Here is a 24,727-nt window from a genome sequence, read left to right on the forward strand (position 1 = left end):
GGTAGAAGCAGATGCTACCCGATGCCATTAGCCTCTGTGTTGTAGAAGTTGCTGCATCCCATTTCTTCTGCTACTGCTTCTCTAGCGTGGGGGATACATGGGGCTTTCCACAAAGGGTTTTAACATGGGTGTCAGGAGCTGCACCTGGGGCTGCGCAGCTCCGAGACAGCATGTGGAAACTGCATTCCTTCTGCCTTTGTATCATGGGTGCCTTTTTTCCTCCAGGTATTAAGGTAATTGGTGGCATCAAGGAACTCACTGGGGAAGAATATGGAGTTTATGTCAAGAGGATCCTTCCAGGAGGTGTTGCTTATGCGGATGGTGAGTTACACATGGTGTGGAGTAGCACAAAGTGTGAGAAAAGCCAAAATCAAATGTATTTATGGTATATATCACCTTATTAGACGTCAGGTGCTTCTTCCCAAGTTTTCCAGCAGTGTGGGGTATTTTTTTACTGTGGCAGTCATTGTAACATCCCACAGAAGCCTTGGCTTGGCTTCTACAGCAGATATACATGGGTGCTTTGTGTCTCCAAAGCAGGAACTCACTGTGCTGCTTGTCCTTTCCCACGTGCCACTGGCTTCCTGTGACCCCAGAACAACCAGAGATCCTTTGGCAAAGTCAGCTCTGCTCCAGGCCCCTGATTTAATTCTGAGCGTCTTCAAACAGGGTGTGTTAGGCAGGCAGGCACTGCAGCGTTCACCTGTCAGAGTTTCGGACAGGGTGAGGGCTGTCCCAAAGGTTACAGCATAATTTTCCTGTCTAATAAAGACAAATAAACCCAGAACTGGCCTGAGTGCCACTTGTGGTTTTCTTCCTGACCTCAGACTGAATTAAGTAAAAGCTTTGTTGCGTTTTTTGGCATTTTCCTCCGTAACTCCCCGCAGCAGAGGAAGGGCTGTGACATCAGCACCAGTTGTTTAGAGAGGCTGCAGAAAATCCATCCATGGACAGCTTGAAAAACAGGTTGCATGAGCATCTCAGGATAAACCTATGAATATTTCATCCTGTCTCAGGGCAAAGGGAGGAACAGCCCAACCTCTCCCAGTCCCTTCAAGCTGTATTTTCTGCCATTTCTATCTACTATTTCTCTTTTCTAGGGCGCCTGCAGCCAGGAGACCAGATCCTAGAGGTCAATGGAGATTCCCTAATTGGGGTTACAAGCGAGAGGTATCATATCCAAACAAAAAGTTGGTTTTGTATAATTCTGTGAAGTGGTTTGGACTGCAGGTTGCACAGAGGACACCAAGGCATCACTTTGTTGGCGCTGTGACACAGCCACGTTGCTCCAAGAGCCAACTTGGGAATGATCAGACAAAAAGCTTCTATGTAAAAATAGACCAGTGACCCTAATGTGTATTTGTGAGCTATTCAGCTCTTTTCTAAAAACGCTGGTTTTCTGACAGCTCCTGGCTGGGAGCGGCAGCAGATGGAGTAGGGGTGCAAGTTCCACAGCTCCCAGCGCAGGAGATCAGCCAGTGCTTGAGGCCAACTACTGCTCTGTGCCAGGGATTCCCTCCAGAGCTGCAGTCCAGCCCCTCAACTGCCTACGAGAGAGGCTGCAGCATGTTGCGGGCTCCTCTTTTCTGTTCAGCGTCGTGCTAACCTGCACTGCCTTGCTCTTCTGCATGGTACCCTTAGTCTGGATAGATGCTTGAGAAGCACCGTGAGGAGCTTCTCCTGCTCCCAAACACCCAGAGCAGCTGGTTTGGATGAAGAAGGTCCTTGAGGACATCTCTGCAGCTGCAGAAAGGGGCACTGGAACAGGCTGCCTAGGGAGGGGGTTAAGTGGTTAAGTCACCTTCCCTGGAGGTGTTTAAGGGACAGGTGGACGAGGTGCTGAGGGATGTGGTTTAGTGATTGATAGGAATGGCTGGACTCGATGATCCGGTGGGTCTTTTCCAACCTGGTGGTTGTATGTTTCTATGATTCTTCTGGGCAGCTGTGTCTTACGTGCATAAGGATTCCAGTATTGCGTGTGTGCTGGGGCGAGCGGCCGATGCCTTGGTGTACATGCAATATTAGCAGCAAGCACAGAACAAACAGCCAATGTTCTCATGCTTGCTGGCTTGCTGAGACCTTGGAATCTTTATTAAGACCTGTGGGTTAATAGGAAAGGAATGCACTAGGTGGAAAACGTGAAGATTAGGGGCACATGTGTGGAAACCAGGGGGTTGCACTCTGTTGCTGCACTGTGGGATTCTCCCGGGTAGAAATTCACTGGGGTAGCTGTTACTGGATACAGAGGCACTATATAAGGTTTGCGTTCTCTAAATACAGTTGATCTCGATTGTCGCCCCCATCGACGAGGTCCACGCGTTAATCTCTACAGTGTCTGGCTCTGGTTCCCTCAGGGATGTACGTATTCTGAACCAGAAAGCAGAAACAGAGACTTCCAAAGGGAAGAGTTGTGCTGAGAGGTGCTTGCTCACCACCACCTGCATCTTCTGGGTCTGCTTTGTTATCTGTTATTTATTGCAGAAAGGAAAATCAACTTGGCTGCCCTCCAGCTCCAGTGCCAGGGAGGGAATGGGGCTGCTCCATGGGTGTCCATCCAAAAAAAAGGTTGCTTGGCTACTGCCGGGGTTTGCCGAGGCCACGGAGTCTCTAACTAGTTTGCCAGGAGCTTTGAGACACAGCCAGGCAGGCTTGGTGGAGCTCTGCATGCATTGACATGTTGTGGTTCTTGTCTCACAGGGCCGTGGACATCCTGAGGACAGCATCAGCCACCAGCCACATGCGCCTTCTTATAGCCCGCGATGATGATGCTCGGTAAGGGGGATCTCATGCTGGGAAGCGGGATCGAGGTATGCGTTGGCATTAGAGCTGGCCTGCCTTTGAGCTAACAGAACTCCAGTACCGTGGTGGAGATGGAGGTGGCCAAGGGTCTTTGGTAACTGTATGCTGCTGGGGACTCTCTGGAGCGTGTCCAGAGAAGAGCAACGAAGCTGGTGAGGGGGCTGGAGAACAGGCCTTATGAGGAACGGCTGAGAGAGCTGGGGGTGTTTAGCCTGGAGAAAAGGAGGCTGAGGGGAGACCTCGTTGCTCTCTACAACTACCTGAAAGGAGGTTGTGGAGAGGAGGGAGCTGGGCTCTTCTCCCAAGTGCCGGGGACAGGACGAGAGGGAATGGCCTCAAGCTCCACCAGGGCAGGTTTAGGCTGAACATCAGGAAAAAACTTTCACAGAAAGGGTCACTGGGCACTGGCAGAGGCTGCCCAGGGAGGGGGTTGAGTCACCTTCCCTGGAGGGGTTTAAGGGACGGGTGGATGAGGTGCTGAGGGACATGGTTTAGTGATTGATGGGAATGGTTGGACTCTATGATCTGGTGGGTCTTTTCCAACCTGGGGATTCTACGATTCTACGAAGGGAAGTAAAGCTGCAGACCTGGCTCTAGCCCAGCCTCTTCTGGCTTCATGGGGCATCTCAGCACCCAGTAGATTTCTACAGGCATTTTCCCAGCTAGGACCAGGGCAGCTCCAGCTGTAAGGTGGCACAGGCTCCTTCAGCTTTGCTGCATGGCCTATCATGGGCTGAGCTGCCCATGGTCTATCATGTCCTGCACAGAGTTTTGGATGGAAACAGAGAGACAGCAGGACCTTCCCTCTCCTTTCCAGTTAGATATGTTGAGTTAAGGGTCTTCTTTCCCCAGGCATTTCCTCCTTCCCAGGGAGGATGGGCAGTTTTTCTCTGAAACCGCTCTTGGGAAAACCTTGCGTTCTCTAGAGATGCTTGGAGGATTAAAAAGGAGGAGGGAAAAGCTCAGTTTTGTCTTGATTGGATTTAAGCCATGTGGGTCAATAATGGTGTCATGAGAGAGGGCATGGTTGTGGAAGCCAAGGTATGGGAATTGGGGGGTCTCAGATGTCTGGCTCAATGTGCTGGAGCATCCTCCCCTTTTGAAAAGACACACGGGCCTGGAAACTTGAGGTGTAGCTGAAACCACTGAAATGAGAGTTGGTTTAGGTGAAGCGCAGCCACGGGCAGGCACGCTGGGGTGCCAAGACTTCGCGCCGCATGTGGGTGGCTAACGATCACACAGCCATTTGCTAAACGTACCCACAGCCCATTAATGATGGAGGTGATGATGGTTTTATTCCTTATCCATCAGCAGCTGTGGAGTTCTACTGCCTCAGCAGAGAGGGAGAGTGCTGTAATGACAGGGATGAGGCTAATTTTGATACAGCAATATCCTGGCAGAAGAATTATTTGCTATTAATGATGAACTGCCGTTACCTACCTCTCTTCCACTCTTGTGGTGACAATAATGTCTCAAATTATTATATTAAATGCAATTCCTTCAGCAACTGCTAAGGAAACACTGGGCGAAGTGAGCAGGTCAGCAGAGCCAGGCTGGTGAGTTTGACCCTTGGGAGTAAGGATGCACAGGATTCACCTCTGCTGCAGCTGTTGCTGTGCTGCCTTCAGGGTGGAAGAGGCAGTGGACACCTCCTGATGTCCCCGTTCTGAGCAGCTGATGCTGGGGCTGCTCCTCAGCAAGCTCACGGTTTTCTCAGGGAAACTATTTCCCAGCCAGAGCCCCCAGAGCAGGTTTTCTGTCTTTGCCCATGTTGATCTGTCCCAAGCTGTTCAGGCATCCTGATGTGCCTCCTAATATCTTAAACTACAGCAGATGTTTCTTAAAATACATGCCTGCGCGGCTTTGTCAGCAGCTCTGGCTCCTTCCTGCATCTGTCGGCAGCCTGAAAACCAGTCAAGGGGGACTGGGAGGGCAACAGAGCTTGAAGCAATTGCTTTGGCCTCCCTGTGCTGCTGGTTGTCTCTTAAATCTGTGAAAGGTCGGAGGGCGGGGAAGTAATCAGGTTAGGTTTTTTTAAAGATTTGCAGAGATTTCCCTTACGTAATCACCTCCAAACTGTTTAATACACGCACACATATCGCTGGGATTAGGGGCTGTGGCAAAGGCGGGGGAGGATTTTTCTGCTTTTTGGGTTTTTTTTCCTTAGTTTTGCCTATATTTTATTGATGCCTCATTATCTTTTAAGTCCGTCCTTCTGCGTGGGTGAGCAGACAGCCCTCTGGGCCCTCTGCCTCTGGAGGTGATGCCCATGGGGCTGCATCACCCTGAACTCCCAAGAGCTGAGGGCAGCCTCGCACCTTCCCAATGCCCAGCAAAGTGGCTCACGAGACACAAAAGCTGAAGGAAAGCACAGGGAGGGCTGCAATTCAGTGTATTTGCAAATACCCCCACACAGGTCATCTTCATAAACCCCGGGGGGGGCAGAGCATGCTGGAGGAGGAAACGTGGTGGCTCCGGGTTTGGAAGACAGTCCAGCTCGCCTGCCAATGTTCCCAATGACTCAGCTAAGCAGCATTTTGTTGTGGTTGCCCTCGGGTGAATCTGACTCATAAACATTATTATTTGTCCCTGGAGTTAATTATAGATCCAAATTACCTGTGCTCTTAATGGAACTCAGCCCTGGTGTGTACAAGATGCATGTTTTCAGCCTGTCGCATCAGCTGAGCTGCAGACAGCAGCACTAATGCCAGGGCTGAAAGCAGAAAATTCAGATTTGGAGCTGGACCCACTGCGTTTGTATGATGGCTGGATCTGATTTTCATTTATGCTCATCTTTAGCTAATCAGGATAATTTTATTGCATATGCATAACTATTGTTTATTCATTCTCCGCCTGAAAATTACAATGATTCCTTATTTCTATGCATTGCACATCCTGGTTTGTCAGGTTTATCACTGTGAGAAAGCCTGTTTGCGCTGCACCTCCTGGTACTTGCATGATAAAATGCTGCATACATTGCATCATTGCATGATATGCAGAGTCATCACGGTGGAAATGGGTTATTGTATTAAAAGGGCTGCCACAAGCAGTAAAGAAAGAAATCTGCTTTGCTGCAAACACATAACCAACACCAACCAAGACCCAGGAATCAGCAGAGAGGCTGCTGCTTGAGGGAGGCTGCAAGTGCCCAGCACTGGAAGAGGCTGCCCAGGGAGGGGCTTGAGTCACCTTCCCTGGAGGGGTTTAAGGGATGGGTGGACGAGGTGCTGAGGGTCATGGTTTTGTGATTGATGGGAATAGTTGGACTTGATGATCCTGTGGGTCTCTTCCAACCTGATGATTCTATGATTCTATGAATGCAAGGGAATCTCTTTTTTACCTGCGTGTGACAGCTGTAGCTCAGCTCGTAGGCTGGTTTTGAGCCCTTGGTGCTAAACTGGACATCAGTGCTGGGGTTGAGTCCTGACACCCCAAGGTCACTGGGGAACACCACACATCCTGTTCCCCAGGAGCAGAGATGCACTTGCATGGGGCACCACTTTCCAGGCATTTATTGACAAGCAAAGACAAGCTGTGGCACGATGTGCTGCCCAGCACAGCCAGTGTGGAGGCTTGGGAGGTGCTGGCTCTAGGAGGTCTGTGCTGGGATGTACTTGGGCTCCGTGCTGGAGGTGCTGCTCCGGAGCATCATCCCAACCAGGCAGCGGTGGATGCACTGCGTCTGCTGTGAGCTGGGCATGAGAAAATCTGCTTTTGTGATGCTTTTGCAGTGCTTTGGGTTCACGGTTCCCCCTGACCTGTGAGCTTTGTTTATTTGAGAGAAGCTATTAATTTACCTGATGTCACCAGCTGCTCTTTCTGCCCCAGCTGAGGTTTGCAGACGCTCTGCTCTCGTGTAACCTTTGATGTAGGATTCACCCTTTGTTCTCCCAGGAACAAAAGGGCAGGACAAAGAGGTATTATGAGATAGAACAACAATATTTAGCAGGAAGACTGACCCCCTGCTGCTTAATCTCCCACAAAATCAGCCCACAGCTGGCTGACAACCCCATTATCCCACTCAGTACTGTGGGGCTGGCTGACAGCTGTGCAGGTCTCAGCTCCAAGATAGGGATCTTCCAGACCTCAAATGTCTGTATCTTAAGGAAAAAGAGCTGGAAAAAGGATTGTTAAAATGAACTTTCCACCTAAAACCATCCCACATTTTGTTTTCTAAATAAACCTGGGTGCTGTGGACTCGCAGACACCCAACAGCTCCAAAGGTTTCAGTAGGGGTCAAATTTTAAATATTAAAGACGTCTTCTGAAGTGTCTTAGTGTTTGAAAGCTCAAAGCAAGGCTTGTTGGCATTCCTTCAATGGACATGTTTATTAATCAGTAACGTTTGGGCATCGCCTGCCTGCCTGCCAGATCCTTTAAATACAGCACTGAGCACAAAATGAAGTTTCAGGAGAATGACACCCCAAAGCGCATTGCTGGCTGCAGGGATAAGCTACTCAAGTTAGTCATAGGTTTATGTCCTTGGTGGAACCAGGGCTTGCAGGATTGACCAACAAAGCAGGAGCTGGGACAGTAACTCATGATGATTTAGATCCATCGTCCGTGCAGCAAGTGGCTGGGCTGGACCCAGGTTTGCAAAGCGACCCTGAACTCAGAGCTTGTTGTTCAGGCTCTTCAGGAAATAATGATAAATATTCCTTTGTAGATGAACTTAACTTAAAGAACAACAAAGAATGTACAAGTCATACGTGACCTTGCTTACAACAGTTTGACAGGAAGGATTGGCGATGGGGTTTGAATTGTTTAGCAGGATTTAAGGAGTGCAAGAGCTCCAGACTATTTGCATTTGCATTGACTAAGAGTTTTTTAGCCATTGTTTTAAGTTCGTAACCTGTTCTGTGTTCTGATAGATTGTTGTCTGAAGAAAATGTAACAATAGACGGCGATAGAAACACCCAGTCCAAAAAAAACCCCTGCTGCTTATGGCTCCGTAGCCACGTTAGGGTCCAGCACGTTAGACCTGCCATTCCAACAGGCCAAGGAGGGACAAAGCCACCCCTGGAGGAGTTACCAGTGAAACAGGAGTGTGAATCACTTTTAGAAATATAGCGGTTTCACTGGAAAGTGAAATATTATGCTAAGGGCAGATCCATCCAAGGCTTAACCCAGGGAACAGCTAACTGCTGCTCTGGGGTCATAGGATCACAGAATCAAGGAATGGTTTGGGTTGGAAGGGACCTCAAAGCCCATCCAGTTCCACCCCTCTGCCATGGGCAGGGACACCTCCCACTGGATCAGGGGCTCAAAGCCCCATCCAGCCTGGCCTTGAACGCCTCCAGGGATGGGGCAGCCACCACTGCTCTGGACAACCTGGGCCCCATCTGCATCATCCTTCCATTTTCTCAGGGCTTTTACCTCTATCGCAGTGCTTACTGCTATGAAACTGTTAGTGAGAACAGTTCTGTGGAAGATGGGGCCTTTGAACAAAGTAGTTGTCTTCTTTTTAAGGTCCCGGGTTTAATACATAGAGACAATAGTGTTGATGCACAGTAGTGGGATTCACCAAGGCATTCCATCGAGTATTGTGTGCCACGGATATAAAATTAGCATCAAATAGCATGAATAAGGCGTACATTTGATGGCAATATTAGATATGGCAGGCACTGCTCTTTGAAGTTCATTAAGGAGCCGGTTGTTAATGGGAAGACATAAATTACTGAGAGCACTTCCAGCAGGAATCTAAAGAGCTGATGATTCATTCATCATTTAATATTGTTGACTCCCATCTAGCCAATAATATGACATCTGTCCCGGTAAAGTACGCAGATGACACAACATCTGCTGGTGTGTAAGAGCAGTCTCCTCACTGAGGACACTTTGCTGTGGCTGGTTGCCTACAGCGTCGCCTGGAGCTTGTCTGACTGTCAAGTGTAAGAGCTCGCCAGTCGCAACCAGACTTTTCCTGTGGCTACAGCATCAAGGAGGCACCTTCCCATGGGGATTCCCTCATGCCTTCAAAACAGACATCTAACGTTGTTACCGTGGCCACAAAAGCAATATTTTCAAGGCCTCTCCCCATTGCCTGGTGGCTTGTTTAATGACACCTGTAAGAAATCAGTCATCCTTGAGGCTCTTCTCTCTGTCAGAAGGTTGGATTGATCAGGTAGTGTTGGGTTATGAAGGCAGAGGAGTCGCAGAGGGACAGCTCGGTCCTGGGAACGAAGAGCCAGTGTGGCAGGGACGGGAAGAGGAGGCCGATGCTTAAACACGGCATCCTCTGTGAGAGGGTCATAGCAGCTCAAAGAAGGATAACAGAAACGATGCAGGAGCTGGTGAACGTGGTTAGTGGTGGTTCTTACTGGGGTTTAAAACCACAACATGATAGACTTGGCAAAAGGAAGGTCACAAAGCCATTCACCTATTGTGTACAGGTAGTTACAGGTCATCAAGGACTCGGCACACATGATGGTTGAACTCAACCTGGAAGGGAAGCATTAATGAAGGCCGTTGGGCACAGAGGCAGCTTTCCAGGTGCTGTTGTGGATGAGTTTGCTTTGCAGGGAGGCAATATAGGAAGCAGGGGGGGTTATGTCAGGACAGAGGAATCTTGTGAAATGTTTGTGAGCTGCCATTTCTCCCTGCTCTTGAATTCACCAACAAGCCCTTATAATCTTGCTATCTGCAAATGTAGCATGTGTGGAATTCAGCATGAGCTACGGGGAAGAGTACACAAGCCTGTGCTGCCCCAGAGTGCTTTCTGCGTGCAGCTCCACCTGAAAACTTTCCAGGGCAGAGAGAATCATAGAATCTTAGAATCACTAGGTTGGAAAAGACCCACTGGATCATCGAGTCCAACCATTCCTATCAAACACTGAACCATGTCCCTCAGCACCCCGTCCACCTGTCCGTTAAACCCCTCCAGGGAAGGTGACTCAACCCCCTCCCTGGGCAGCCTCTGCCAGTGCCCAATGACCCTTTCTGTGAAAGTTTTTTTCCTAATGTCCAGCCTAAACCTCCCCTGGCGGAGCTTGAGGCCATTCCCTCTCGTCCTGTCCCCTGTCACTTGGGAGAAGAGCCCAACTCCCTCCTCTCCACAACCTCCTTTCAGGTAGTTGGAGAGAACAATGAGGTCTCCCCTCAGCCTCCTCTTCTCCAGGCTAAATAACCCCCAGCTCTCTCAGCCGTTCCTCATAAGGCCTGTTCTCCAGCCCCCTCACCAGCTTCGTTGCTCTTCCCTGGACTCACTTCAGAGCCTCAACATCCTTCTTGTGGTGAGGGGCCCAGAATTGAACACAGGATTCGAGGAGTGTACTGAAAGGGCACACTGAAGCTCCAGCCCATCACAGGAAAGCTGTACTGCCATGAGGTTGGTTATCGATCAACCTTAAGCCTTGCGCAGCCTCTTGACGCTGTAGGGGTTATGCCCTTGTTGCGCGAGAAAGCTCCGTCAGCTCCCCAAGGCTGGAGTAAATCACTGCCAGCAGAGGCACTGTTATTGTATCATCAGGTGGGTATTAGTTTTGAGAAGCAGCTGACTGTTCCATGTTTTTCTTCCAGGAGAGAGTTCTCCGAGCTGTTGGAAAAGTTTGGCTCCCAGAGCAATACGGGCTCAGCGCGGAGCTCACCGATCCTCCACAGTGGCAGTGAGTAGCTCAGCCTGCCTCAGGGGGAAACCCAAAGCCCCTCTCTCTGCCAATCGAGTCTTCTTCAGCCTAGTGTTGTTTTGAAGGAGGTTTGGATTTCTGTAGGTGTTTGGGTGGAGGTTTGAAGGAAGAGAAGTTCTGCTTATCCTCGTTGGAAGGAGTCAGTGTGTCCCAGGGCGCAGAGCAGCAAGCACGACTGGTCCTGCGTGTGCAGAGCACCCAGCGAGGTGGAACTGAGCTGGGATCCTACCAGCTCCCCACATCCCCAGATTCTGCTTAACCAACATGCTGGGCAGGTAGCCTCAGCAGTCCCCATCTCTGCAGGTGCAGTCTCCTACCAGGAATTTCCAAAGCATTTCAGCAACTGTTCATTCCATGATGATTATTTTCATTGCAAATGGAAACTGTTTAATGGGATGCAACAAGGTTAACCTAAGCAGGCTGCACCGAATTGTGTGTGTGTAGGAAAAGAAGGTGTCCCCTGGCTTGGTGTGCTACCAGAGTGCTGCCAACCCTTCCCCTATGGCACCAATACAGCCCCATGCAGGAATTGTGCCGAGGAGGCTCTCTGTGAGCCATAGACTGAGGGCTTTAAGCTTTCCCCAAAAAGCTAGGGAAATAGTGTCAGCTCTCAGTGTAAGAGAGGGGAGGAGGGTGATGCTGGAGTATTTGTATTCCCTGACTGACTCTGACTTTGCCGTTCAGGTCGATACCTGGAAAGTACGTCCTCAGGCTCCTCCTCACGCTCTCAGAGCCCGCTGCTGCTGAGCCCTGCCAATTCCCACGGCCCCTTTGTTGGGAACCCGGTGCACCCCCCTCACACACAGTACGTACGGGGCTGGCCCCGCAGAGCCTGTCCCTCATTGCAGTCATGAAGATACCGCCGAGCGTCTAACACTGTCTCGGGGGCAGATGCAACAAATAATTCCAGTGCTTGAAGGACTGCTTTGGGCATCCTTATGTCCTCTATCCCATTGTATCACCACAATGGTTCGGACAGCTCAGCATCTTCTACAAGTCCTTGTCATGGTGGCATCTTGACTGTTCTTGGGAAGCCTGTGCCCAGGAGCTGGGAAGCTTCCCATTTGAGGCAGTCAATATGTCTGCAGTTTGGTTAACAACACAACTGCTCCTCTTCCTTCCCTCTGAAAGCCCGGGGAGAAGGCTTAGAGACAGCTGAGTGGAAGCTGCACATCACCTTTATAAACAATGCCATGAGCAGAGTGTTTCTGAGAGGCCAGTGGTGCTTTCAGAAGGTGTTTCAGGAGCTTGTTTGCTATTGCCTTGCTTTCTGGCATCTTGGCATCGTGCAACAGGAGCACGAGCACTGCCTTCTTGATGCAAACACTCCTGACACTCTTTGCTTTGGTGTCAATCAGCGGTTGCCTCTAGACACCGCATCCCTTTGTCTCCAGAATATCTCCTGGAGCATGTGTTTTCATGTGGTCACCTATCCCTTTCATATTTCACAGGGTCAGAGGTTTGGACAAGCAGAGCTTGTTTTTGTGTGCACTCATCCCCAGGGTGCTCGGGGTTGACCCTTCAGAGGACAGTTCAAAGGGTGTCAACAGTTGGGAGCTGGGACCATTCGTCCCCAGGGCTTGCATGTTCCCTTCTTTTGACAGTATAAACAAGCCAAGTCACTGGTAAAAAGAGTCAGGCCCCACTGTAGAACCAGTAAATCCTCTTGCTGAACACCAGCTCTTTATTAGGGATTTGCAGAGGACACATATTTGGCACCAGAGGTTTAAGCTGCTTGCATGGAGCAAGAGACCCTTACAGAGGAGAGGCCAGCTCACCTGCTTGGCAGCTGGTTTGGACACACTAGACACCTTTCCTTTGCTGTTAACCAACTCCAGGCTGTGATGTAGGCTAGAGGGAACCTGGTTTGGTGGCCTCCTCACTCAATGCTGCTTTCCTGTGCTGTGTTCTTTTTGTCTCCATGCTGGTGCCTGGCCCCAGAGTCTTTTCCTGGGAGAAGCATGAGCTGTTTGAGATCACAGATGAGCCCTGGTGGTCAGCTGCAGAGATGTACCTGGGGCCATGAGGCTTTCGCTGCATGTAGTTGCCATCCCTCGTGCTCACTGCAGGTTGTCCCCAGTCCATACATCTCCCTGTGGTGTCATCTGAGGTCCTGCCAAGCCACTGAGCAACAGGACTCAGATACGATTCAGTCTCACCTAGACAGTGTCTGATATTTTTATTGGAATTGAAGGGTTCGATGCTGCATGTCGTGACATCGTTTTCCTAAAATATTTCTTAGAGCAAGGTTTTCCATGAGATGTTTTCTGTGTGAGTGCTTCCTCTATCCTCCATCAGCCCCCCTGGGGGTGCTGGCAGTGTGCTCTGTCCCTGGGATGTCTGACCTCTGGGGATGGCACTGCTGGGCTGTTATGCATTGCAGTCACTGTGAGGTGTGGGATGCACAGCTGGCGTTGCATTTGAAGTTATTTGATTACACAAGGAGTAGCAGAAACTGCAGACCAGTGGGTAAGAGGCTGCTGTGCAAACAAACTGAGAAGGAGAAAATCCACCTACAAGCAAAGGCTCGCTGACCCTTGGATGCCACCGAATCCTTCCCCAGTACCTCTCTGCTGCAATGTGGTCAGTGAAACCTTATAGCAATTGCTAAACCTCCCTCCTGGCATGGAGCTGCCTCTTGGCTCCTATTGAGCAGGCAGCTCTTGGAGTGCAGGGTTATTGCTCCGTTTGCAGTGCAGCCTTGACTGGGAGCTGTACCACAGCCACAGCAGTCAAACTGTGTGGTGGCTACTGCCATAAAGGTGCTGAAGGGCTCATTTCTTAGGGCATCTCACAGGATCTGGAGCCCAAACCTGAGTTAGGACAGTCAGCTGTGCATTCTGAGCTTCACTGTGACATTCGCTAAGGCTGCTTTAAGTGACCAATCTGTAAATTGCTGTCTGCTACTTTAGCTGGATTCAAACCATAACCCCATCAATCTTTCATGTGCTTCTGGCTATAAAAACCAAGAGTGCCAAATATATTCTGGCTAAACCTTCAATATCCTCCCTCTTTATTTTCTAAATGCTAACGAGCATTCCCCAATATTTGGGATTTTGCATGGCAGTCACCTCCATGATGCTGAGCAGTATCTACTGAGAAACTGGAGCCCTCGCCTATTCTTTCCAAGGTTGGGTGCAAGAAAAGATGCAGAGGCAGAAAAGGTTGGGAGAAGTTAGAAGGATCATGCCCGGAAAGAAAGCCAGGCAGAATTTTTTCAGCGATATGGGGAAATAAATCCGAACACCTTGAGTCACCTGCTAACGTCTCTCCCTTGCAGCTGCTCCATTGAATCAGGAATCCAGAGCATTTCTATAGCAAAATCCTCCGGCTTAGGGCTGACAATCAGTGGTGGATCTAACAGGCCTGATGGCCCCATGATTTATGTTCAAGAGCTTATGCCAGATGGTGACTGTTACAAGGTAAGCTCGATGGCTTCACAATGGGGACCTCTACAAGAGGCTGTAGCTGTTCTGAAGCAGCTTTTCTAAGAATGGATGAGTAATGCATTGCACGGACTAATGAGGATCTGTGGTGCAGGAGAAGGCTTTGGGCAGAGAGATGTTTCTTCCCAATGCTCTGACTTTCTCCTTCTTTGTTTAGGATGGTCGGCTCCGACCTGGTGACCAACTAATCGCTATCAATAAAGATTCTTTGGTGGGCAGCACGCATGAAGAGGCCAGAAAAATAATTGCAAAAGCCAAATTCAGGTGGGCATAGAATGGATTTTCTGTCATCATCATGGTGCTGCTGAGTCTTAGGCAGAAATGCTTCATGTCCTTCAAGAAGCCTGAAGAACTTTAGTTTTAAATGATGTTTCAAGACAGTCCTGACAATCTCACTGTACAGTGAGATTGTCCCAGAGAAAGATCCACAAGCATGGAAGTTCTGCAAATCTGTGCTCTTTTTTTTTTTTCCCCTCTTTTTGTTAATGAAGTGTTCTGTATTTGTTATTTGTTTAAGACACGAGGGAAACACAGAAGTGGCCTTTATTCCTGGAAAGGGACGGTTACACCCTGGACTGTCAGTTCATAACAACATCCCATCGCCACCTCCAAAGGCTGTGGGGAACGGGCTGAGCTCCTGCAGACTGAAGGTCCATGTGAGGTCCCCAGAGGTAGGTTGAAGTACATATCTAAATGGACATCAGTCCTGGGACCTTTCTTTGATCAGAAAACTCTTCTTCAGGGACTGCAGGGTAGTCCTGGGCAGTGAGAGTCTGTGATGCTGATGTGTAACCCTGTAAAGACAGGCACTTTGAATCTGGAATGTTGTTTCTAACACTTTGGGTTTGAGACAGTGAAGGATCTGTGGAGGTAAATGAGAGGAGTTTCTTTACTGGGGCCTGCATTCAGACCAATTTCAGAAGTCTCCGGTTCTAAAAAAAACCAAAACTCTTCTTTGGATGGCAACCTGCACCTTATTCAGTACCAGTCATAGGGTTGGAAGGAATCTCAGGAGTCGGTTTGATCTCCTCTCCCACTCAAAGGCAGGAACAACTCTTTGTTCTTAAAGACCTCTAAAGAGGATGAATCCACAGCATTCCTAAGCAGCCTGTTTCTGTTCTTCATGAACCTAATGATAAGGTAGGCTCATTCTTCCCGTGAAGCCTCACTCCCTGTTGTGTTTGCAGAGACAAACGCTGGAGTGGTGTGTGGTGAGATAGGATTGAACCATACCCCACTCATCATAATTTAGTTCTGTGGTTGGGTTCTGTGCATTTGTTGCTCCTCTCCCGGGCTGGTGTGTTGCCGATTGTCTCTTCTGCTCTCTTTCACATAAAATTCCTTTAGAAATAATTGTCTGGAAGTTCCTTTCGTTCAAGCATAGTATCATAGAATCACCAGGTTGGAAAGGACCCACTGGATCATCGAGTCCAACCATTCCCATCAATCACTAAACCACGTTCCTCAGCACCTCGTCCACCTGTGCCTTAAACACCTCCAGGGAAGGTGACTCAACCCCCTCCCTGGGCAGCCTCTGCCAGTGCCCAATGACCCTTTCTGTGAAATATTTTTTCCTGATGTGAAGCCTGAACCTCCCCTGACCCATCTGCACCAGAGGTGTACATGGTGCTTTTGCTGTTTATGAGCTGGATGGGTTGCTTTCTCTTGATCACCTCTATCTTCTGCTCCTCATTTGCACCAACAGATTCTTCTTAATGATTGTCTGTGCTGTTTTGTCTTGCTTTTCTAGAATAGACGTGAAAATCAATTTCCCGTGCCTTCTTTGTCACCGGACATTTGCCCACCAGAGCTTACTGTCTCAGGTAAGAGCCCTGCCAATTTTTTTTCTGTGAGTGGGTGACAGACGCAGCCTTGGCTCCTTGGGGATGAGGGTCATGAAATAAACCTTTATCACTGTTTATGCTGCTGTAGTGGAGTCTATCAGGGTGATGATAAGACTCAGCCAGCTAGGAGAGAGGCAAGGCAGCAGCTTGGCTTGCTCAGCAGGTGGTAATGTTGTCCGTGTTTGTCTTCAGTAGCAAAATGCTTTATTAAGACAGTCAGAGGACTAATGTCTTCATAGGAGACAACTTCTTCCACTCACAACCTGTTTTTCATCCAGTCTTTGCCCACATGCAAAGCTCATGTCTGACTTGCATCCAGGAGGTCACATTCCAGGCAACATTCCCTTCTGCTGGGAATGGGGGGTCCTCGCTGACACAGTATAAAAAAGTCAATTGATGACAGTTGTAATGGGCAGCCCTGGGCATCACACAGGCAGTAAGGATGCCCTCAGTTGGTCAGACTGGGAAATTGCTTATAGATGTGATTAAGTCACATTTCTTTCCACATCCAAGCTCCATGTTTTGTTTATTTTTCCATACTGCTTTTTCTCTCCATGCTCCGAGTCCTGTACTGAGCTTTTAACTTTTGCGGGAGAGACCCACTCTGTTCACCGAACAGGGCAGCAGCAGGAACTCAAGTCACTCTGCAGCTTCACGGGAACCACAGGGAATCTCAATAACCCCCAAGAATCATAGAATCACTAGGTTCGAAAGGACCCACTGGATCATTGAGTCCAACCATTCCCATCAATCACTAAACCATGTCCCTCAGCACCTCATGCATCCATCCCTTAAACACCTCCAGGGAAGGTGACTCAACCGCCTCCCTGGGCAGACTCTGCCAGGGCCCAATGACACTTTACGTGAAAAAAATTTTTCCTGATGTCCAGCCTGAACCTCCCCTGGCGGAGCTTGAGGCCATTCCCTCTCGTCCTGTCCCCTGGCACTTGGGAGAAGAGCCCAGCTCCCTCCTCTCCACAACCTCCTTTCAGGTAGTTGGAGAGAGCAATGAGGTCTCCCCTCAGCCTCCTCTTCTCCAGGCTAAACACCCCCAGCTCTCTCAGCCGTTCCTCAGAAGGCCTGTTCTCCAGCCCCCTCACCAGCTTCGTTGCTCTTCTCTGGACTCGCTCCAGAGCCTCAACATCCTTCTTGTGGTGAGGGGACAGAACTGAACACAGGATTCAAGGGCTCAGTGTTCAGGAAGATGACCACCAGCAAAATACTCGATGTCCCTGTGACATGTCCCCAGCCAGAGGAAAAGCTGGGCTTTCCATAGTGTGTCCCTGGCAAATGCAGCCGCCCCCTTGTGCCCCGCGCCCTGCTGAGGCGCTGGCCCTGTGCTGTGTTGTAATTTCCATCTGGAAGGCTAAGAGTGAGTGTTGCAAGGTAAATTGTGTTTAGTCTATAGCTGGGAATACCGGCAGAGTCGGGGAGCAGGCAGTGATGGGCTGGGGGTGCGTCAACACTCTGCTCCCAGGGATCCCTGTCTCACCTTGGGCTGGCATCAGCCTCCAGATGGCATCAGCCTTCACCTGGCATTAGCCTTCACCTGGCATCAGCCTCCACCTCCCGTGTTCCTGCAGAGCCCCCTGGACAGGGACCGCCCCGCTTGGAGCATCCTGCAAGCTCTCAGGTGGCCACGACCAGCAGCCAGTGTTGGGGAGCAAAGCCCTGGATCATGCAGGCAATCCAGCAAATCCCGATGACCTAATCGCATCCTGACTGAGCTGGGGGATTTCACTACATGTGGGGTTTTGATGTGAAACGCTGAGGAGGCTTTGTGTCGGCGTTGTCATCCACGAAAACAGACAAATGTCTTTGAAAGAGCAGCAGCGAGGCTTGTAGCCTCAGCCAGTGCCTCTCCGTGGGTGCCTGATGGATATCCTGGATACAGGCGTGTCCAGAGCTGACAGTAAAGCCGTGAGGAGCTAATCCTGATTAGCCGTGCATCAAGAGGTGACATCTCTGCCCTTGAACCTGCAGAGTAAAGTGGTGGTGGCCGATCCAGCAAACCCGTTTGTTACCTCTTGCTGCTTCCCAGCTGCTGGAATTAGCAGAGGGGGTGAATGATTGAACCATGGAATCAGAGGATGGTTGGGTTTGGAAGGGACCTTAAAGATCATCCAGTTCCATCCCCCTCCCATAGGCAGGAACACCTCCCACTGGATAAGGCTGACTGAGGTCCCATCCAACCTGGCCTTGAACACCTCCAGGGATGGAGCACCTACAACTTCCCTGGGCAACCTGTGCCCACACCACCCTCACTGTGAAGAATTTCCTCCTTATGTGTATTCTAAATCTTCCCACTTCTAATTTAAAGCCATTCCCCTCATCCTATCACCACAAGCCTTTATAAGAAGTGTCTCCCCAGCTTTCTTGTAGCCCCTTCAGGTACTGGAAGGTGGCTATAAGGTCTCCTCGGAGCCTTCTCTTCTCCAGGCTGAACAATTCCAAATCTCTCAGCCTGTCCTCATACAGGAGGTGCTCCTGATTAGGATGATTCTGCTTGCGCAGCCCCTCCCCTGCTCCTCGCTGCCTTCTCCCTGTGCCTGATCTCTGCCCTGGTGTTGAGAAGGGTGGAATGTGGAGCACCTGAGAGGTTCAGGCAAAGCGAAGTTACTCGGCAAGACGGGGCTTCCCATGAAGTTAACCAGATTCCATGCAGGTGGAAGAAATTGCTCCCTGGGCAAATCCTGTGCTGGTAGCACAAGAAGGGATGTTGCCCCTGGGCTGACGGCTTGCGGGTGAGCAGGGCAGGCGGGTAGTGTGGCTGCGAGCTCAGTGGGGCTCAGGTAGGGAGCTCCCCAGCAATGCCACCTCCTGCAGCCCCTTTCCCAGGGAACAGCACTAGTTGCAGACAAGGGTTAATCGCAATGGGAAGGGGGGTTCCCTCCAGGGATAGAGGAGCTATCAGCAGCTGCTTTTTTTGACCTCACAGAGCTTTTTGCCAGCAAAGCAGCTGCCCTCGCCACCTCTTTCTTCTAGGTGTCTGCCTCACAACGCACATGGCTCACCTGCCCAGCTGAGGGGAGAGGCTTCAAGGCTTCTTGCAGCCTTGAGGAGGGTTTTTTTTTGCACTGGTGGTTTTCTACACTGCTTTTAACCCACCAACTCCCATTTCCACAGGTGCTGTGAAAGCTAAGGCTGTCTATTAGAAAGTGTTGTGTTTCAGGTTTGCTCAGTCGTAGAATCACAGAATCACCAGGTTGGAAAAGACCCACCAGACCATCGACTCCAACCATTCCTATCAATCACTAAACCATGTCCCTCAGCGCCTCATCCACCTGTCCCTTAAACCCCTCCAGGGATGGTGACTCAACCCCCTCCCTGGGCAGCCTCTGCCAGTGCCCAATGACCCTTTCTGTAAAAAATTTTTTCCTGATGTCCACCCTAAACCTCCCCTGGCGGAGCTTGAGGCCATTCCCCCTTGTCCTGTCCCCTGTCCCTTGGGAGATGAGCCCAGCTCCCTCCTCTCCACAACCTCCTCTCAGGTAGTTGGAGAGAGCAATGAGGTCTCCCCTCAGCCTCCTCTTCTCCAGGCTAAACAATCCCAGCTCTCTCAGCCACTCCTTGTAAGACTTGTTCTCCAGCCTCCTCACCAGCTTCATTGCTCTTCTCTGGACTCACTGGACAGTCCATCGGAATGCAATGGAATGCAATGGAATGGAATGCAATGGAATGGAATGGAATGGAATACCCAGGCAGATATATTTTTTTCCCAGATCACTGTAACTACAGATCCCAGGATTCCACAAAATCATCATGATTGGAAATTTCCCAAGTGCGATTTTTGCAGTCTCTAGGTCCTTGGATGAAACACCCCATTTTAAACCCTACAGAAGCCCAGTTTCAGTAAGAGTTTGCTTCGGTATCCAACGCTGGCCTAGCTAGCCTTCCAGGACTGGATTTGCTAAATCTTGGTCTCTGATTTTTGCTGCACGCACATTGTATTTAATGCAACAGGAGTTCTACATATTGCTGTGCAGGCTTCTCTTTCCTCTACCCAAGTGCTCCACCACTAACTTTTACTTTTGGCTTTTCAGCACCCACTTCAGCATCGAATCATAAAGCAGCTTCAGGCACCAAACCGAAAGTAGCGTTGGATCCTCATATCCGGCTCAAGGATGGGAAATTGGAACTGGTAAGTGGAACACGTCCCTCTTCTTAGAGTGAGGTCTCCTCTCAACCCTTTGCCAAGGTGCACTATGCAGAAAATATTAGCAAACAAAATAAGCCCATAGGAATGGTGTCCTCTTGTTTTTCTGTGAAGGAATCAGTTGAGACCTTCCAGTTTTGATTCTTGCACCAGTGTTGCCCTCAGGCATAGAATTATAGAATCATAGAATCACCAGGTTGGAAGAGACCCACTGAGGATCAGGATGGGTACAGCATGGTATTTACTGTGCTGCTTGGTTTCTGGAGGGATTACAAAGTGCAAGCCTGAATAGAAATAGTCTAAGAGAACCAGCCTGCCTGTCTGCACAGAATAAAGTCATAGCTCTTGACCAGTGCTCTAATCCTCACGTACACCATCCTCTGCCAAGCAGCCAGTCCCAGCCTAATTCTCTGTCACTCCAGGATGCTGGGAGTTGCGATAGTGCAGGCAATTGGAGTGCAGAGCCAGCTGAGCTGCTCAGAGCATTGTGTTCCTCATTAGCATCATGCCGCTCGCATGTACAATTAATGAATCTGATGTTTAGACAGAGGCGTAAGAGTTGGCCACCAAACTGTTTGATTGGCAAGATTCTGCTGCCTGGCTGTGGATGCAGTGCTTACCCTTTCCCTGCTCTCAGCATCTGGCAGGGCAGCACAAAGGATCACAGAACGGTTTTGGCTGGAAGAGACCTTAAACTCATAGAGTTCCACCCCCTGCCATGGGCAGGGACACCCCCCACTGGATCAGGGGCTCCAAGCCCCATCCCACATGGCCTTGAACATCTCCAGGAAAGTGGCAACCTGGGCCAGGGCTTCCCCACCCTCAACATTTCTTCCTAAGATCTCATCTCAATCTCCCCTCTTTCAGCTAAATATCATTCCCTTCATCTGATCTCTGCACTCCCTGACCAAGAGCCCCCCCAGCTTCCTTGGAGCCCCTTTCAGTTCTGGGAGGCTGCTGTAAGGTCTCCCAGAGCCTGCCTATTTCTCTTACAGTGTAATTTTGGATTTCATTTTCACAGCAACCTCTGCTCGTCGTGGGTATAAAAACAGTTCTTCTTTGGTGGGAGGAATGGGGATGCTTGGCTTTCCCTTTTAAAAGCGGGTTTTATGAGCAGGCAGCTGCAGCCGTGCCCGCTCAGGAGATGCACATCGACCAGTACATATCTGAGGTGGTTTTGGGGTAAATTACCATGCCAGATGACAACATCTGCAGGCCGAGTATCAGGGCATCCCAATGCCCTGTGCAGGGACAGCAGGCAGAAGAGCAGGAGGTGGGATTCAGTCCTCGTAGACAGCATGTGAGATCAGACGGGTCCCATGGGTGAAAGAGATGTGAGCAAGACCTCATCTCCAGCCCCTCTCCATGGGACAGTGAGGGCAGTGCGTGCGTGTGTGAGCAGGAGCTGTGTGTGCAGCCTGGGACAGGCAAACATTCAATTCAGGCTCTTTCCCAGAGTCTGCTGAGCTTGATTTTGTCTTTTCTAAGCTTTCAGTTGCTGCTGCCAGCTTCAAAGTAGGATTTGCACAGGTTTATCTGCTTCTATGTGCTGCCCTGGAGTTGAACTGATAAATATCAGTAGCAGACAGGGCATCAGGCATAATTAGAGAGCAAAAGGTGCAATGAAGAGCAAAATGTTTGACTGTCTCCTGTTGCCGTGGGAAATACTCCTTGAAGGGCTTATATCTTCTGTGTCCCAAGCACAAATCCTGAGCAATAAGAGAAAGAGGAGAGGCTGAGCTCTTGTCTGCTGAGCCTTGCTACAGCTCCATGGGCTTTTTGTAAAGATTCTGGCAACCTGTCACAGCTGCAAAGCTGCCAGCATTCTGTATAAAGTGTTTTTGCAGAGAACGTGTCCCTGTCTTCAGGAACAGACATGCAAGGGAAAGGAGAGACTGGAAATCCAGCCCAAGCTTGCTCCTGGGGGAGATGCTGCCTGGAGAGCCACTTCCAAGAGAACCCAGCACCATGTGTCTTCCCAGCACGTACTTCAAAGAGTTGCTTTTCCAGTATTTTTCCTTTTAAAGGCTCATTGTTTCTGCTCAAGGTTCTGCAGTATCTTGGTCTGGACGTGACTGAGGAGAAGAAACGGCAGTTGCGGCAGAGCTTGACCACAGACTCGCAGGGGACGGTGGCCTATGGAGGTGAGCAGGGGCCAGGGCTGCTGCATTTCTCAACTGTTGCATTGCTCTCTCCAACTACCTGAAAGGAGGTTGTGGAGAGGAGGGTGCTGGGCTCTTCTCCCAAGTGCCAGGGGACAGGATGAGAAGGAATGGCCTCAAGCTCCGCCAGGGGAGGTTCAGGCTGGACATCAGGAAAAAAAATTTCATGGAAAGGGTTATTGGGCACTGGCAGAGGCTGCCCAGGGAGGGGGTTGAGTCACCATCTCTGGAGGGGTATAAGGGACGTGTGGATGAGGTGCTGAGGGACATGGTTTAGTGATTGATGGGAATGGTTGGACTAGATGATCTGGTGGGTCCTTTCCAATCTGGTGATTCTATGATTCTATGACTTCCGGGTAGTTTGGCTGGAGGCTGAGAAAGCTGAGGGGCACCTGTTGAGAGGTAGTGGGTAATAGCCCTGCCTGGGTATTGATGTAGCTTCAAAATAGCTAAGGAAAGTCACTAATACAAGCGCAGGCATTTGGTAAAAACATTTGTAACCTGCAAACAGGAAGGAAGTCGGTGTAAGGGCTTCACTTTCCTTAACCCTCAGTTTGCCCACAGGAGCTGCCAGGGGACACACAGACACTACAAACCTGCTCTGCTTTCAGTGAGCTGCCAGAACATCTCTGGCCCACAGGCTCTGCTCCCCAAAACTGTTTCACTAAAATTCAAAGCCATCAAAGCTGTCCCCACAGACAGAACAAGCTTGTAAAGCACAGCACTTCTTGGATGTCTGTGTTTGTGCAGAGAGAGCGACAGGATATGGAACCACGTGCCTCTCCTGGGAGTGCCTGGCTCCAGAGTTTATGGCAATAGAAATAAGGACGATTCAGGGCATTCAGCAAATGCACTGGCAGGAAAGATGCTGTTCTTACAAAAAGGCTCTGGCTGCTGCTGCAGCTCTGGGCTGAGGAATGGAGGGGCTGGGACCCCAGTCTTGCCTCCCCTCCTGTCTGTCCTGCACGACCTCTCACTCAGTGCTTTCCTCTGTATCCAAAAGCAGAACAGATCTGGCTTTTCAAACTTGTCAGTCGAACAATTTTTCTGGGTTCTGAAGTCATTGGGTTGGTTTTTTTTTTTTTAAATCAGCAACCCAAGAACTGCCAGCAGGCAGGCAGGTGCCTTTTCTCACGGAAATGTGGGGTTTGGCTTCAAATTTTACAACTCTGAGAACACAATTGTGAAAATTCTGCTTCATGGGGGCGGGGAAATGGAGGTGGTGGAGTGTGTTAAAAGTTTGATTTTTTTTCAGTTGAATAAGAAACAAGAGCCTGGTAAAGATTGTCAACAACTTACTGAAGCTTGCTGGGATTACTGGAGAACCCAGGGGTGTTAGAGGAGATCGCTTGGCATTTTCCAACCTGCTCTGCTCAGCATCTCCAAACCCGCTCTGCTCGGCAGCCAGTGGATCTCCCCGAAATTGCTGGTGTTATCTCCTAACAGACAGCACTTTTCTCTTTTAGCCCGCTAAAACTGATTATTTCTCACAGATCTCCTCCAAGCACTCAGGAATCTGCTGCAGGAGGAGCTGGATGAGGCTGGTCTGGATGCCAGCTCCGTGCTCTTCACGGAGCATGAAGTGGCCACTTTGCTGGATACGTCGGCTTTTCACTCTCTGGTCAGTCATCCTTCTACTCTTAATCCATGAATCTGCTATGTGATATCCCTAAAATATGGAGACATAAAAAGCTAAATTACCATTTTGTGGTTGTTATAAAGAGCAGGCAGAACTATGCCTTAGTTACTTCAATTTTAGGAAAATGTATAAAAACCCTAAAACTCATTTTTAATAAGGAAATAACAGTATCTGTGGGATGATCTGAAAGAAGCATCCTGGCAATGACGCAGAAGAAAAATTAGCCATAATTAATCAATTCCAGTTAATTCTACTTTGTTTGCAATTTGAAAATTCACTGCAGCAGCTGTGCCAGAGATCAGGGAGGGAAACCCTACACTTGAATTATTTAATGGGCTTTTTGGTCTGTTGCATAAAAACGCCAGCTCCTTTTCAAAGTGATTTTGATCCATAATTACTGTGGGTATGGAAAACCTGATCCTGCCTATCCCCTGCCTCACAGACCGCTGACTCCCTTGGCTGCAACGACAATGAGGAGCTGGAGCGTCTGCACCTGGAAATGATGGAACTGCGGCAAGAAGTCCGAAGGCTAAAGGTGGAGCAGATTTCTTGGCTGGTGCCTTCTGGTTTAGCTCGCTGTAGTCATCCGCGAGGGTAATGGTGGAGCATGTCCCTCTTCAGAAGCCACCAGTTTGCATTCTGTGCATTCCTCATTACAAAGCAGTCTCTCATCCTCAGATTTGCTTAATTGCCCCTTTCTTGCACTCAACCTCAAATGAAAACTTGCTCGTACAGAAAACATCCAGAGCAGTGGGACCAGCAGGGCAAGGCAGAGGATTCTGTGCTCTGCTCTGCTCTGGTGAGACCCCACCTGGAGCCCTGTGTCCAGTTCTGAAGTCCTCAGCACAGGAAGGACATGGAGCTGGTGAAACAGGTTCAGATGAGGCCACGGAGATGAACCTCCCGTATGAGGCCAGGCTGAAAGAGTTGGGGTTGTTCAGCCTGGAGGACAGAAGGCTCTGGGGAGTCCTTAGAGCAGCTTCCAGTGCTGAAAGGGGCTCCAGGAAAGTTGGGGAGGGGCTCTAGATTGGAGAGTGCAGGGATAGGATGAGGAGAA

At 49.8% G+C, this 24,727-nt stretch overlaps 1 protein-coding gene across 5 annotated transcripts in view; it reads left to right on the forward strand.

Moving 5' to 3' along the window:
• The window catches only part of LOC138727564 (syntaxin-binding protein 4-like), a 44,774-nt gene that overhangs the window by 12,548 nt on the left and 7,499 nt on the right, over positions 1–24,727 (forward strand). For 4 of the 5 annotated variants that reach the window (XM_069870129.1, XM_069870126.1, XM_069870131.1 and 1 more), the window contains exons 3-15: positions 226–321; positions 1,101–1,170; positions 2,698–2,772; positions 10,317–10,402; positions 11,108–11,228; positions 13,704–13,845; positions 14,027–14,133; positions 14,387–14,540; positions 15,620–15,692; positions 19,757–19,854; positions 21,917–22,013; positions 23,525–23,652; positions 24,113–24,205. In XM_069870129.1, coding sequence (XP_069726230.1) covers positions 226–321; positions 1,101–1,170; positions 2,698–2,772; positions 10,317–10,402; positions 11,108–11,228; positions 13,704–13,845; positions 14,027–14,133; positions 14,387–14,540; positions 15,620–15,692; positions 19,757–19,854; positions 21,917–22,013; positions 23,525–23,652; positions 24,113–24,205 — 1,340 coding nt within the window. The remainder of the gene's footprint in view (positions 1–225; positions 322–1,100; positions 1,171–2,697; positions 2,773–10,316; positions 10,403–11,107; positions 11,229–13,703; positions 13,846–14,026; positions 14,134–14,386; positions 14,541–15,619; positions 15,693–19,756; positions 19,855–21,916; positions 22,014–23,524; positions 23,653–24,112; positions 24,206–24,727) is intronic. The other variant, XM_069870130.1, reaches the window with a different exon arrangement.

Source organism: Phaenicophaeus curvirostris, chromosome 16 (assembly GCF_032191515.1).
Source record: "Phaenicophaeus curvirostris isolate KB17595 chromosome 16, BPBGC_Pcur_1.0, whole genome shotgun sequence".
Classification (NCBI taxonomy): domain Eukaryota; kingdom Metazoa; phylum Chordata; class Aves; order Cuculiformes; family Cuculidae; genus Phaenicophaeus; species Phaenicophaeus curvirostris.